Genomic DNA, 16,023 nt, shown 5'->3' with positions numbered 1-16,023 from the left:
GGGTTGTTAGGCCTTTCCGATTAGGGCCCACCCCCTGCCGTTCTCCAATGGTGCTAAGCGGCCTGGTCGCGAAGCCTTCTGGGAGTTGTAGTGCGCAGGTCACGGTCTTTGAGGGTCAAAAGCCGGGAGGGGAGAACAGTGGCCGGCCACGGCACCGGGAACACTGGGGGCCGGAGCTGGGGCGGGGCTGCGGCGAAAGATGGACCTGCCCGGAGGGCGTGCTTTCATCGTCTCACGGGTCGCAGCACTGACCTCCCGCCTTCCGGCCCGACTCCCTGGTCGGGCGTGAGAGGCCCAGACGCTTACGTTCCGGGAGGACTCGTTCCCCCGGCGGCCGCGCGCTGTGGGCGCCAAGCGGGAGGTTGCAGCCGATGCCTGTGATAAAACAGTGTCTGATTGTCTGCCCGCCCACCCCCGGCCCAGGCATGGATGAATGGGCTGAAAGGGGATCGGAGCCGGGAGCGAAGTGGGCCCTCCCGGCTGAGCTCCAGCTGCCGACCTGGGGGAAGGGCCACACTAAAGCCCCTTTTTCCACCTTCCTGGCCGGCTCAAATGTCATCTCCTCTAAGCTGTCTCCCGCCTTTCCTACCCTGGAGTGCCCGTAACACGTCGAAACCTCCACCATTTGTTTTGAATTCTTTCTTGCCCTTTCTCCGCACTTCCAACTCCAAGACAGGAGTTTTTACTGGCTCGCAGTACCTGGCGTTAAGGAGGCGATCAATAAATGATTACTGAAAAAAACAAAACAAAACAAATGTAACAGTCTTTCTGGCTACAGGATTTGGGTATTTTTTAGTCTTGAAAATAACTCAGTGGATTCCCTGGCTGTCCAGTGGCTAGGACTCAGTGCTTTCACTGTGGAGCCGGGGTTCCATCCCTGGTCAGGGAACTAAGACCCCACAGGCCTCACGGCGCAGCCAAAAAAAATAAAGAAAATAAACTCAGGACCTTTTCTTCCCTCATCCCCACCAGCCTACCATTGCAGCTGACCCTGTCTGCTGCTCCCCTACCTCACCAGTGGCCTGTGCCCCTGAGGGAGGGATGGGCGGGTGCCCCATGCTTGCCCACCTTCTACTTCTCCCTGTCCTGACCAGTCAATTCAGTTAACCTTCCCCCCTCTGCCACTAGCTGTGAGGTCCCTCTCCCATTCTAGCTCTGCTCTCTCACTGACAGCCAGGCTCCCGTCCTGTGTGAGTGTGTGTTGGGTGAGAGAGCTGGGAACCTCAGAATGGTCTCCTTTCCCCCTGACACCCACATCTTTCAGATCTTCTCTCTAGCATGCTCTATTTCACCAACCACCCCCAACAGAGGAGTAGCTGGGAGCAGGGAAAAAAGAATGGGATGTCAGGTCCAGGGAAGGTGAGATTTTGGAGAGACAAAGAAAAGGACTGGACCAGGAAGGTTGCTCACATCCTAACCCAGGCTAGGAAATTCTCTTTGCTCCCACCCAAACCTGGACCTTCCCCTTTTCATCACTACCACCATCCCAGTCTCCTGACACTCCCAGAGGAGAAGCCAAACCCAGAAAGGACAGAAGAAAGAACAGCAGTGCCCTCCCCTCCAGCTTGTCAGCCCACTCAGGCAGCACCATTCCTGACCCAGAGGAAGTGTCTTTCTGCTCCCTGTAACTGGAGAGCCACTGCAGGTCATCTGAGGCCAAAGGCCCCAAAGCATGTGTATGTGCTAGGGAAGAGGTTGGGGGTCTCTGAGGCAGGATAAACTAAGGGCCGATGGGTGAAGATGCAATGTAGCCAGGGCCAGAAAAGGACAGGCCAATTGGGGCCTCATTTTCTCCCAACAGCCCTGGGACCCAGGCAGGATATGACCCTCCTCCAGTTGTGCGGAAGGGAAGACTGAGGGGCAGAGAGACACTGATGTCCCCAAGGGGTCAAACTGGGACTACAAGCAGTTCTCTTGACTCTGAGAGTCCCCATTCCCTTCTCCTTAACAAGGACCCTCACACGATACCTATCTGTGTGGGTCTAGCACGGAATCCAGTCCCCTCCTTCCCATACAAGGCAAGGTCCCAGTTTGGGGTGGCTACCCCAGCTCCAGGATCCTTGCCATACCAGGCCAGGAAGGCAGGAGAAAGCAGGGGTTCCTGAGAACCACATAACTAAATGTGCGGCTGGGGCTCTTGGTGTCTGGTACGACTTTGGGAGCTGCTGCTGCTTGGCTCCCAGGTGGCTGGAGCTAAGGACAAAGAAGGCAGTAGAAAATTCAGGATCCTCACACAGAGTTCACACAGAGCCTTCACATGTATCATCTCTGCAGCCTGAGAACAGCTCCAAGAACAGCTCCCTATTGTAGAGCTGGAAGCATCCAGGCCCAGGAAGTTGCCTCTTGACTCCGGAACTTAAGTTCAACCCGGGTTGAACTTGGGTTCTCTGATTCCCAGCACACAAGTGCCTAGGCAGGGGTCCCGGGCCCATTACAGTTCTGGCCAAGAGTGAGTGGATCTGGACTCCCGGTGCAGAGTAGGAGTGGGTCAGCAGCAGGGGCTGGAAAGGAAAGGGTCCCTAGGGGTGTGAGGACAGATGGGACCAGACCCCAGGCTGGAGGGTATTTCTCTGCTGGAGGTGGAAAGAGGAGAAGGGGGTGGGGGGAAACCATGTAGGTACTTGTACATGTACCTGTGTCTCTAACTCTCCCAGGGCCTACCCCGCCCAAGGGTGACCAGTGGGGCCCAGCAAAGCCGGAGTATCCAGATACCGTCCAGGCCTCAGTTTCCCCTCCTGTAGAGTGAGGGCAAGCAGCTGGCCACCTTGGTGTCCAGACTCTGCAAAGGCTGCCCAGGGAAGATGCCCGCATGCGAAGACGCCACTCGGAGAGTGTTCTCGGGGATCCTGCGAGTCAGGGCTGCCCCCTCCCCTTCCCACTCCTCTTCCCCTCCCCCTCCCCTGCTCGCCGGCCCCCGCCCCCGCCCCGCCTCCGCCTCCGGTGTGCGATGGGGGGCGGGCGGCGGGCAGAGCCAAGAGCAGCGGAGCTGAGCTGACGCTGCCACCTGATCCCATCCAGGCGCGGAGAGGCGAGCGACCAGCACTCTGCTCGCAGGGCCCCCAGCGCCCTCGGACCCTCAGCGGATTTCGCGGCCAAGGTTGGGAGGTAGCGGCGACCACCCTCAACCCGGGTCAAAGCAGAGCTCGCTCAGCGTAAGTACTGCAGCGGGACGGCCTGGGGCTGGAGGCGCGGGGGTGGACCGGACCAGGATGGGGGATGCCGGCTGGGCGGGAGGGTGCCGTGGGGGCCAGTCCCCGAAGAGCATGAGGAGGCGGGCTCTTGGCCCCCTGCAGAGCAGGAGAGGACGCGGGTGAGAGAGAGAATCTGGCCTATCCCTTATGGGGACCAGATCCCAGTGACCGATCCCTGGGGGAGGCTGGGATGCAATTGAGGGAATGGGGGCTGGGAGGGTGGGCAGTAGTGATGAAGAGAGGAGGATGAAGGGAATTCAGAGGCAGGGAGGACGTGGGGGTGGATGACAGGGAGAGGGGACTGGAGGAGGGGGGGCTGACCTGGCGCAGGCCGGGGGTTGGGGGGGAAGAAAGGAAGGAAAAGAGGAAGGTTGAAAAATATTTGATCTCCTGGGCCACTAATTTGCAGCCCGCTCAGCCCTTGGCCCTTTCCTCTTTAGTGCACTGGGCAGTTACCCTACACAGTGGGCTGTGCCATCCTCAGGTAAGGATAGAGTCTCCAGGTCATCCGACGGTCAGATGCGGGTGGTCCAGGCCAGGGTGCCCCCCCCCTCCTCCAAAGGCACCAATATCAGCCCTAGAGCTTACAGGGAGAGAGCAAAGGGCTTATGTGGGAGTGGGTGGGCATCCAGGCCGGTTTGCAAAGCTTTGGCTAGCTAAACCATTTCTTCTTTGGTTCCCTGGAGAAAGGAAAGCAATTTGCAAAACCAGGCAGCAGCCTGAGGTTGATTGTTCTGACTAAAATTAGCACTGATTTTCTGATGAGGCTGGGCACCCTGACTTGTCTCGGACGACTGAGGGAAACTCTGTCTCCACAGAGAAGGCACCGGGGATGCCAGGGAGTAGTCTGAAACATGTGAGGGGCAGGAGCCAGGGCTGTTGCTCTAAATTCTGGCCCCAGCAGACTGCCGCCCACCCCACACCGCCCCGGAGGTTACAAAGAGAAACCCAGCCCCAGGTGGCCCCCTTCCTGGGTGCCAGTGACCTGACTCCATCTCCAGAATAGGCATCACGGAGTGAACTTGCCAAGGGAAGGGAGGCCTCCTCCAGTGTCCGAGCAGCACCCTCTCTCGGGACCTGGAATGTTTAGCCTGGCCGAGTGCCCACCCAGAGGAGACAGGGTTACTGCTTTGAAATACCTGAAGGTCTGTCATGGAGAAAAAACGGTTCGTGTGGTGTAGCAGGGCAGTACTAGCAACCATGAGAGTGGGAGGTGGAAGGGGACAAGGGGAGGAGGGCGCCGCCAGTGGCAGGCTGATCCCAGCTGTCCCAGAGAGAACTTCTGAACAGCCAAGGCTGCTCAGAAACGGACCAGGCTGTATGTGAAGGCGGTGAGCATCCAGTCATTGACCGGGAACACGCAGAAGCTGGTGCCCACCTTGGAGGGCTGGCATCCAGGGGATTCTTGTGGTGATGATACCCTGTACCCAGTGGGCCTCAGACTGGGGTCTGGCTGGCTGCCCAGGGCTAAGCCATGGAGGGGAGTGGGATGGAGGGGGCTACCAAGCACCCCATCACCCTTCTCTATATGGCCTGGCTGAAGCGTCTCCCAGGGAAAGTCCCACTGCAGCTCTCTCCAGGCTTGACCTCTCCTTTGGCTGACCCAGAGGCCACTGAAAAATAGGGTGGTTTCAGTGAGTTGAGCAAAGATGGGAGTAGGCTGGCCCTCCACTTGGCCCCCTTGGGAAACTCCTGCCTGGTCACCAAGTCCTCTAGGCAGGATAAGTGACAGGGAAAGAAGGTGTGCATCTCGAGAGGGCCTTGGCTGTGGCTCCCTCCTGCCGGCAGCCTCACGTGGGCAGCGCCAGCCCTCCTCTGCCCTAGCCATCCTTGAAGACAGAGGGACCTTAGCTTGGTTGCCCTCTGTGGCTGGACCTTTCATACCCCTTGGCTCCGGGAGGATTAAGGCTATCTGCAGGGGTGGAGGAAATCAGGTGATGGGAACTGGAGAGAAGGGAAAGGCGTAACCAGTACACCTTTCCACCCAAACAGGTTTAAATGTAATCCAGGATTAATTGGGGGAAGGGGGGGCTAAAGGAGAAGGATTGGAAGCCAAGTGCAGGGGCCTAGGGGAAGGTCACGGTCAAAAGAGTTTTACCATTACCTCAACCCTCCTGGGACTGAGGTGTCCTAGTTCCACACACATGCACATGCCCATAACATTCCAGGCTCCCCCTCCCCTTTGGAGACGGGTGTGTGCGAGGATGAAGCCAAACCTGAACCTGGAGACTGAGGCTGCTGAGACAGAGAGCCCACCCTAACTGGGGGGCAGTCATTGCTACTGAAGCTGACTTTCCCCTGGAGCTGCCCTTGACCCAAGACAATCATGTGGGGATGGGTAACTGACCAGAAACCAGGCCCTTCTCCTGCCTCTCACTGCTGCCGCTCAGCTGGGATAGAGGCCCACCTCTCCTGGAGAGTCTCAGCAGAGCAAGCTCTGTATTCCCCTCCCCTCTCCCTTGGCCAGGCACCTCTCACTGCAATCGTCTGATGAGGTGGCCAGGGTTTCAGGTGTCTGGGGATGGAATCCAGATAGGGTTCCAGGATTTCAAGTCCTCCTTTCTTTCCCTCGTGGATTTATTGGTCTTGGGCCCTCGGGGCTCAGAAGCATGCAGGATTGCCAGAGTCCAGGGCAGGGATGGGGAAATCAGTTCTCTGTAGAAGCAGCACACATACTGTCTGAGGGCATGGACTTTGGAGCCGGAAGGAACAGATCTGAATCCAGACTCTGCTAATACCACCTGCATGACCACGGACAAGTGACATCATCTCTTAGAGCCTCAGTTTCCTTGTCTGTGAAATGGGAATACCTATGTTAGGCTTGCATCGAGGATTAAATGGGATTAAGTGTGTGGTAGTATAATATGTAGAGAAAGCCTCTTCCTCATGTCAGAGACTCAAGAAAGTGAACACCTGGTCAGTGTTTCTGAGGAGCTCAGCGTCTGGGGAGTCAAGACCAACTCGTTGGCTGAGGCAATGAGGCAAGGAGTCCTAGAGGAGAGGAAACCCCGAATTGAGACTTCTGTGCCCTGAGCCAAGTGCTGGTGCTAAGGCACATCTACAGGGGAGACAGACACAAATGGCCATGAGACAAAGACAATTAGGGGCAGGCAGAAAAGCAGAGACAGGGCTCAAGGAAGGGAGTGGCTACAGCCTGACGGGCTGGCCAGACCCCAGAGCGTGTAATTCCACCCAAGACTAAGTTATCTGGAGCAGTGTGGAGATAGGGTCATGGTAACAGGAGGTAGGAATCTGATCTTCCCTGGCCTCTCTGCTCACCCCACCCTTTGCAGCTCTCCTTTGCAGCAGTCCTGTTGGGGCTCGGAGCCCATCTTCTCTGCCTGCTACAAACCTGTTTGCCTCCTTCTCCTGCCAGGCCTCACAGGAACACTGGCCCTGCTACCAGAGCCCCAGGAGCCCCCATGAGTGCCGGCGAAGGCAGTCCTGGATAGTGAGGCCCTGGCTGGTCCAGCGGTGGGTACCCCATCATGCCACCCATCCTCCAGCGCCTGCAGCAGGCCACCAAGATGAGCCGCAGGAAAATCCTGCTGCTGGTGCTAGGATGCAGCACCTTAAGCCTCCTCATCCACCAGGGGGCGCAGCTCAGCTGGTAAGGGGGCGGGGCCTCGGTGAGGGGGCGGGGCTCGGCAGTTGGGGTCCTCTAGAAGTCAGCTGCCTGGTTAGCGTAGCAGACGGGGAGCTCTCCTCGTTCCTTAAAGCTGCCAGAAGAGTCCATCTTCTAATGGGCTTTGCTCCTTCCCTCTGTTCTGAAAGCGCTTTCCATACATTCTCTTTAGATTCACACAACCTCCCTGGGCAGGGACTTCACTGAAAGGGTTGAGTGAGTAATCTGGGATTCTATTCCAGCTCGAGTCTTCCCTCGGCATCTCCTTCTGAGTGCCTCCCTGTCAGAAGGCAGAAATGTTGAATAATATTCTCCAAAGTGAGAAGGAACTTTAAGACCAAAAAATGAAGTGGGCGACTCCATAAACTGCAACTATGAAGTTCATTGTGGGTAACTTACATACAGGCAGGAAAGAACGATCGGACAGTCAATCCAGAGGCCTCCGCCGCATTCGCCGCGGCACCGAAAGGGGTACAGGGGGGTTTAAAGGGGCCAGAGCTAAAAACAGAATCTGACTATTAGGGAGAAGCACATCCGCGTGGATGGGAAGGATGGGGTTCCTCCCCGCCCCCGGGGGGGTGGGTCTCATGGCCATTAACCATCTGCATCAGCAAAAGACACTCTTGCAGTTTTCACATGGGATGAAGGCAAGCGTAAAGGTTGGCAGGGAACTTATTGGGCTTGGACGCACCCCTTGTTCGTAGGCTAAAGCTCAGTTTCGCAGAAAGGGGAGGGGGTAGGACTGTGGCCCTACGATGGAGCTGACAAGATGGAGACAGTGTGTTTCAGCCACACACTCCCAGAGAAGTGCAAACAACTTCTCACTACTGTTGTGCTGGCCAAGCCTCCTCACTTCTCTGAGCCCATTTGCTCATCTATGAAATGGGAATGATGTATGTGTGACCCAGCCAGTCACCCTGATACAGGATACCATGTGATGACTAGTAGCAACCCTGACCCTGCTCCTGGCTCACTGTGAACCCAGTGAATCCTTGCACCCCCTCAGGGCCTCAATTTCACCATGTGCTACATGGTCTGCCCATGAGAACAGTGTGAATGGGCCCCGTCCCTCTTGCCAGATGATTTGCTGGTCTTCAGGAGCATCCATGCAGACGTTATCCTGAACCCAAACCAGCCACTGATAGGAAGTCTCAATGGTATTCTCAAAGCTGCTTAGAGTTGTCCTTGTTACATGACGCTGAGGATGGCAGAAAAGAAACAGGAGAGTGACTCAAAGTCTGAAGGGAACTCACAGGTCACCTGTAATCCCGAAGGCCCTTGTTTCAGGAATGAGGAAACAGAAATGAAAGCTTCATGAACGCTAGGATTATTATGTTTTTTATACTATCATATTTCTTGAGCCTAGAACGGTACCTGGCACATAGTAGATGCTTTAAAAAAATACTACTTGAATAAATGAATAAGGTTCCAGAGGACTTAACAGAATCACATAACAACAGGTCCCTTCAAAGCCCATGCCACTCACCTACAATGTGAGTAGCCAGTGGAAAGAAGACAGAGAGCAAGAGGATTTGGTGACTTAATCTGAGTTGCCAAACTTATAGAAATGATTTTTCTCCTTCTGTTCCTCAGTTTGTACACCTGTGAAGTGGAATTCCTCAAGGATCTCCAAGGGCCTTTGTCCTTGTGTTATCTTTTATGTGTAACGAAGTTACCTCAAAACTTAGCAGCTGAAAACATTAAACATTTATTATGTCACTCCTGTGGGTCAGGAACCCAGGTGTGCCCTAGCTGCATACCTCTGGCTCAAGGTCTTTCACGGAGTTGCAATCAAGTTGGCTGCTGGGGATGCAGTCTCATCTGAAGCCTTGATTGGAAGGGCTCCACTTATAAGCCCATTCAAGTGATTGGTGGCGGAGCCTTCAGCTCTTCAAGCAGGCTGATGGACTGAGGGCCTCGTTCCTTGGGGACTGTTCCCACCTGGTACCTCCTTGTCCCCTGCATGAGCTGCCCTAGAGAGAGTGAAAGATACCAAGACAGAAAACATAATCTTTTTATAATGTAATCTCACAAGTGACATCCCACTATTTCCGCCCTGTTCTACTCCCTAAGAGGCATCAATAAGTCCCACTCATATTCAAGAGAAGGGAAATACACAAGAGCGTGAATGCCAGGAGGTCAGCAGGGATCACGGGGGTCATCTTAGAGGCTGCCCACCATACGCCTCTACTGTTCTGTGGGTAAAGCCCAGGATGAGCCCTGGCCCATCCCCACCATCCTTGGGGAGAAGCAGGGTCAAGCCGCACCCTTCTCACTTCCTCCTCCCTGCACACCCCCTGAACCCTGCAGGTACCCCAAGCTGTTCCCTCAGAGCTGCCCGCCTCTGCAGGACTCTCCGCCGCGCCCCAAGCACATGACCGTAGCCTTTCTGAAGACGCACAAGACTGCGGGCACGACAGTGCAGAACATCCTGTTCCGCTTCGCCGAGCGCCACAACCTGACCGTGGCCCTGCCACACCCGAGCTGCGAGCACCAGTTCTGCTACCCGCGCAACTTCTCGGCGCACTTCGTGCACCCGGCCACGCGGCCACCGCACATGCTGGCCAGCCACCTGCGCTTCGACCGCGCGGAGCTGCAGCGCCTCATGCCCCCGGGCACCGTCTACGTCACCATCCTGCGCGAGCCGGCCGCCATGTTCGAGTCGCTCTTCAGCTACTACAACCAGTACTGCCCCGCCTTCCGGCGCGTGCCCAACGCGTCGCTCGAGGCCTTCCTGAGCGCGCCCGAGGCCTACTACCGCGCGGGCGAGCACTTCGCCATGTTCGCGCACAACACGCTGGCCTACGACCTGGGCGGCGACAACGAGCGCAGCCCGCGCGACGACGCCGCCTACCTGGCGGGCCTCATCCGCCAGGTGGAGGAGGTCTTCTCGCTCGTCATGATCGCCGAGTACTTCGACGAGTCGCTCGTGCTGCTGCGGCGCCTGCTGGCCTGGGACCTAGACGACGTGCTCTACGCCAGGCTCAACGCGCGCGCCGCCAGCTCGCGCCTCGCCGCCATCCCCGCGGCTCTCGCGCGGGCCGCGCGCGCCTGGAACGCGCTCGACGCCGGCCTCTACGACCACTTCAATGCCACCTTCTGGCGCCGCGTGGCGCTCGCCGGCCGCGCCTGCGTGGAGCGCGAGGCGCGCGAGTTGCGAGAGGCCCGAGAGCGCCTGCTGCGGCGCTGCTTTGGTGAGGAACCTGTGCTGCGGCCTGCGGCGCAGATCCGCACCAAGCAGCTGCAGCCCTGGCAGCCCAGCCGCAAGGTGGACATCATGGGCTACGACCTGCCCAGCGGCCGCGCCGGCCCGGCCACCGAGGCCTGCCTCAAGCTGGCCATGCCCGAGGTGCAGTACTCGAGCTACCTGCTGCGCAAGCAGAAGCGCCGAGGTGGCGTGCGCCCCCGGCCCGAACCGGTCCTGGACAATCCCCCTCCTCGGCCCATCCGGGCGCTGCCCCGGGGCCACTGAGCTCCGGATGGGAGTCCGGACCCTGCCCACCAGGATCTTGCCTAGGGCTGCCTCCAGGTCCCACCCCATCGGGGCCCTTTCTCCTGAGAGGGGCTGCAGCAGTACTTGGGGGCGCAGCTCCCTGTCTGAGCCCATCTCCCGAGGGGGAGCTGAACCCCGCCTTCGGGGAGGGTGCTGTTAGGCCCGATCGAGCCCCGGGCCACCCTCTCCTCCGTCCTAACTGGTTGGTGGCTTTGCCAAGAGGTCTGAGACCCGTGCAGAACCGCCCACCCTGCCTTTTTATGGGGATTGAGGACCCCCACCTGTCTTCCCCAAGTGGATGAGCCCATGCCACAGAAAGGGGCTGAGCCCTGGGGAAGGCTGCGCTGCCTGTCAGCCTCCCCGGCTCTTGCTCTTCCTGCCAGGGGTCAGAGGCCCCCCACACTGTCCGTCTTCCAGGTTCCACCCTTCCCGCAGACCTAAGCTGCTCCCAGACCCCCAGAACCCAGAGTTCTTGGGTTGAGCTTTTTGGTTGGTTGGTTTTCCTTGTTTTTAATAAAATATTTTAAAATGTACAGATTGCATGTCACTCATTAAAAGCCAGATTCCCCACGTTTGAGGATGAGGCAGATGCCCAAGAATAGGTGTGGCTGTTACCATGAGGATGGGGCCCCAGTGAAACCAAGCAGGACGCTGTAGGGCTCCTGGCACAGAAGCCTTTTCATGTCCCCCATTTCTTGTTTGTAGGGGATGCAGACTCCCACCTCCATGACCTTCCCTGAGTTCCAAAGGGCAGATTCTAATCAGGGAAAGGAGGGGATGTGGGGACAAGGGAGGAGAGCCAAGAACAATAGTGCAGCCTTGGGGCAGGTCCTGGTTCACCTCAAGGGACACACATAACAATATCTTTTGAGCTTTATAGAACTAAAACCCCCAATAAATGGAAGATGTCAGCATTCTTCATTCCAGAGAAGACTGCCTGAGGCTGGAAAGAACAAGAGAAGCTCATCAAGAGATTACCTGAGACCAGATTAAAGGAGTGCAGGCCCTGCACACACACTTATCAGCAACCCCGCCCTTGAATCATTGCTATAAAACTCCTTACCAAATCCTCCCAGGTGGGACACAGATTTTGAGGGCAGGAGCCTGCTGTGTCCCCCCTTTGCCTGGAAAGGAATAAAGTTATTCTTTTCTACGTCCCCCAAAACTCTGTCTCCAAGATTCGATTAGGCACCGGTGCACAGAGGCTGAGTTTTCGGCGTCACCAGGCTCAATCACTGCCCTTCCCAGACACTGCCCTTCTCACGACACTCATCAAGCCCTTGATTGACTGGGTTCACCAGACTGGCCACCCCAGCCCCACTCACTTCTCTTTGAGAAGATCTAAATCATGCCTTTTCATTCATTTCAGCACCATGTATTGAGTGTCATCCCCCTAACTTAGGGACACAGGGGAACAAGGCAGATAGGACCTTTGTCCTCATGGGAAAACACTGACAACCCCTCCTTGGGCAGAGCAGAGGCTGGAAGGAGGATCGTTTCAGGTCAGGAGAGGCTTAACTCAGGACTTTATCTCCATTTTGAGTCACTGACTTCACCACTGGTCTTCCTTCCCCACAAGAAGACAACACTGACTCATGAGGACCACTCCCTGCCTCCAATGTCCTTTAGCACAGTAATACACCCAGCACTTTCAAATGAAACCTCCGTTAAGACCAGCAGAGAATCAGGACTTTTCCTGTTACTTTCTTCAGTGCTATATTGACACATCTGGACAAGCAATAAAAACAATAGCTTGGGCTTCCCTGGTGGCGCAGTAGTTGAGAGTCCGCCTGCTGATGCAGGGGACACGGGTTCGTGCCCCGGTCTGGGAAGATCCCACATGCCGCGGAGCAGCTGGGCCTGTGAGCCATGGCCGCTGAGCCTGCGCGTCCGGAGCCGGTGCTCCGCAACGGGAGAGGCCACAACAGTGAGAGGCCCGCGCACCACAAAAAAAAAAACAAAAAAAACAATAGCTAACATGGTATACTATGTGCCAACTGCTGTTGAAGGGCTTCACGTGTATTAATTAATGAGATAGGTACCATTTTATGGATGAGGGAATTGAAACTGGGAGAGGTTAAGTGATGCTCAGGGTCACACAGCTAGAGTTTGAACCCAGACTGATAGTTCCTAAGTGCTCTCACACTGCCACTAGAATAAAGAAGTTCCCACTCCCCAGGCTAGGCTGATGCCCAGGATCTTCCCCAAAAGAATGATAAGTGAAGAAACCAAGACATTGCTGTCAGCTCCTCTTCCTTTTATGTTTCACAGAGACAATCGTTGGCCTGGTTGGGCAATGGAGATTGCAAGGTTTAGTTGGCAGGTTATATGACTCTCCCTGGGCTTGAAAACACAGCACTTTTTACAGTGGCACTCTGGAAAAGGCAAAAGACAATAATCAGAGACCTGCAAAGACATAATTAGGTTTCTGGTGTTAAGCAGCTTTAAAGAATTGTACTAGACTCGGGCTTCCCTGGTGGCACAGTGGTTGAGAGTCCGCCTGCCGATGCAGGGGACACGGGTTCATGCCCCGGTCCGGGAAGATCCAACATGCCACAGAGCGGCTGGGCCCGTGAGCCATGGCCGCTGGGCCTGCGCGTCCGGAGCCTGTGCTCCGCAACGGGAGAGGCCACAGCAGTGAGAAGCCCGTGTACCGCAAAAAAAAAAAAAAAGCATTGCACTAGACTCAAAGTCATCTATCCAAAAACAAGCAGACAGACATGCTGTGGCCCTCAGGCCAAGAAGATGTCTGTCCACTACTGTCCCCCACCCCTGCTCCCCCCAGCCCTAGCCTCTGGTCGTACCTTTGCCAGGAACATCCTTCACCGTGCCCTGTATCCTCCTGGAAAACTCATACATGCCTTTAGATTTGCCTTCATAGGCCTCTCCTGCCTTCCTTCATCCTCAGGCAGGTGGGCCTCTTTTATAGACCTTGCCCCACTTCAGCAAAGAGCACAACTCTGGACTCAGAAAAATCTGGATTCAGGGACTAACTGGAATCATCTGGAATTATCAGGCCACAGGAGAGGGTTTCTCTGTTTGCGGTAGGAGCAAGGGCAGATCCTAAGCAGACACTGAATCAAAGATTAGCCTTCAGTGGCTGAGACTCTGGTCTGAACATCTCTCCAGCGTCAGCCACAACCCAGAGAAACAGGCCCCGGCCCCTGGGACCCCAGTGCCCTGCAGAGAGACTCCTTCCATCTGTGCCCTTTGTACATGTCTCCTCCTTGAGAAGCTCACGCTCAGGTCTGGGACAGATGTGTAAGCAGCAACCTGGGTGACAGTGACTTGACGGAAGCAACTACCTCCATCAGTGCTTTGGAATTCAAACCCTGGCTCTGCCACCTACTGGTTACACGACCTTGGTCTTAGCATTTGAGCCTCACTTTCCTCGTCTGTGAAATGAACCCTCCAGAGCTTTGTGAACAGTAGTTGAGATAAGGCACTTAGCACGGTGCCCGACACATGGAAATGTCCCCAAAGTGGCCGCTCTGGCATCATCAGGGCTCCTTCGAGACAGACACCCTTCACACTGTAGATGTTATAGGTTGGCACATCTATTCCAAGAGTTTTCCAGCAGATGGGAGAACGCACTTTGAGGTAAGGGTGGCTTTTTGCTCAAAGGCACTGTATGGACGAGCAGCAGCTTTGACTTTTATGATTATAGAAGGATGTGCAAAGCACGTGGGTGATGCCAAAAAGTCGGCCTCTGTGCATCTGTGCCTAATAAAATCTTGGAGACAGAGTTTTGGGTGAAGTAGAAAAGAATAGCTTTATTGCTTTACCAGGCAAAGGGGACACAGCGGTCTCCTGCCTCGAAAAATGTGTGTCCCTTGGGCTTCCCTGGTGGTGCAGTGGTTAACAATCTGCCTGCCAATGCAGGGGACATGGGCTCGAGCCCTGGTCTGGGAAGATCCCACATGCCTTGGAGCAACAAAGTCCGTGTGGCACAGCTACTGAGCCTGCACTCTAGAACCCGCAAGCCACAGCTACTGAGCCTGAGTGCCACAACTACTGAAGCCCACGTGCCTAGAGCCTGTGCTCCGCAGCAAGAGGAGACACTGCAATGAGAAGCCCGAGCACCGCAATGAAGAGTAGCCCGCGCTCGCCACAACTAAAAACAAAGAATAGCCCCCGCTTGCCACAACTAGAGAAAGCCCACGCACAGCAACGAAGACCCAACACAGCCAAAAATAAATAAATAAAATTTATATATATAAAAAAAAGAAAACTGTGTGTCCCAACCCCGGAGGATTTGGAAGGAGTTTTATAGCAACAGTTGAAGGGTGGGGTTGCTGATAAGATTAGTGTGTGTGCAGGCCCTGCCCTCCTTTAATCTGATCTCAAGTAATCTCTCTCTCTGTCTTTTTTTTTTTAAATATATTTATTTATTGGCTGTGTTGGGTCTTCCTTGCTGTGCGTGGGCTTTCTCTAGTTGCGGTGAGTGGGGCTACTCTTTGTTGCTGTGCGTGGGCTTCTCATTGCGGTGGCTTCTCTTGTTGCGGAGCACGGGCTCTAGGCGCACAGGCTTCAGTAGTTGCAGCACGCAGGCTCAGTAGTTGTGGCTCAAGGGCTCTAGAGCTCAGGCTCAGTAGCTGTGGCTCACGGGCTTAGTTGCTCCGCGGCATGTTGCTCCGGACCAGGGCTTGAGCTCGTGTTCCCTGCATTGGCAGGCGGATTCTTAACCACTGTGCCACAAGGGAAGCCCTCAGGTAATCTCTCTTTTTTTTTTTTTTTTTTGCGGTAAGCGGGCCTCTCACCGCTGCGGCCTCTCCCGTTGCGGCGCACAGACTCCGGACGCGCAGGCCCAGTGGCCATGGCTCACGGACCCAGCTGCTCCGCGGCACGTAGGATCCTCCCGGGCCACGGCACGAACCCGTGTCCTCTGCATCGGCAGGCGGACTCTCAACCACTGCGCCACCAGGGAAGCCCCTCAGGTAATCTCTTGATGAGCTTCTCCGGTTCCTTGAATCTGGTCTCAGGTGGTCTTCTCTGGAATGAAGAATGCTGACTGACCTTGTTGGGGGTTTTAGTTCTGTAAAGAGCTCAAATAAATTGTTCTGTGTGTCCCTTGAGGCGGAGCCAAGATCCTGCCCCAAGGCTCCACTATTGTTCTTGGTTCCTCGTCCCTTGTCTCCGCATCCCCTCCCTTCCCTGATTAGCAACTGTTTGAATCTGCCCTTTGGAACTCAGGGAAGGTCATGGAGGCTGGAGTCTGTTCCCTACAACAAGAAATGGGGGACACGGAAAGACTTCTGTGCCAGGAGACCCACAGGGTCCTGCTCAGTTTCATGGGGAGCAGAGGAGGACAGGAGTGTCTGCCTGAGCCGTCTGGAGAGGCGCCCTGGAGAAGGTGATAGGGATAGAGTAGGATAATCAAATAGTTAGTTTAGAAATCCCACTAGGGGACTGTAGATAGACAGGGAACTTTAGGGGGCTTTGGGAGACCACAGTAAGTTAATGATCACTGAGGAAAGCAATGGGGAAATCCTGAAACAATGTGGGCTTGCTTGACTCAGGGAGCAGAGCAAGGTGCTTAGCAACAACACTAAGCAATGGAGGCACAAATCATGCCTCAAGACAGTAAAACAATAGTAGAAAAATAATGCCTACATCCTGCCCAGTGATGTCAACAAGATAATGACCTCTAGGGCACACTCTCTGCACTCATAAAAAACAATAATTTAGGGAAAGGTGACATTTCAAAGTGAAAG

The 16,023-nt window shown here is 55.5% G+C and overlaps 1 protein-coding gene across 1 annotated transcript; it reads left to right on the top strand.

Moving 5' to 3' along the window:
- The first annotated feature begins 2,953 nt into the window (after window positions 1-2,953).
- Window positions 2,954-10,842, top strand: GAL3ST3 (galactose-3-O-sulfotransferase 3). The gene is made up of 3 exons (XM_027090209.1): window positions 2,954-3,152; window positions 6,568-6,801; window positions 9,127-10,842. Exons 2-3 carry the CDS (start codon window positions 6,680-6,682, stop codon window positions 10,286-10,288), a joined length of 1,284 nt encoding a protein of 427 aa, XP_026946010.1. The 5' UTR covers window positions 2,954-3,152; window positions 6,568-6,679; the 3' UTR covers window positions 10,289-10,842.
- The last annotated feature ends 5,181 nt before the right edge of the window (window positions 10,843-16,023 follow it).

This window comes from Aethalodelphis obliquidens, unplaced genomic scaffold, assembly GCF_003676395.1.
Source record: "Aethalodelphis obliquidens isolate GAN/ISIS:26980383/991018 unplaced genomic scaffold, ASM367639v1 scaffold69, whole genome shotgun sequence".
Taxonomy (NCBI): domain Eukaryota; kingdom Metazoa; phylum Chordata; class Mammalia; order Artiodactyla; family Delphinidae; genus Aethalodelphis; species Aethalodelphis obliquidens.
Note: the sequence above shows the minus strand (reverse complement) of the source record. Positions and strands in the feature narration are given on the sequence as shown.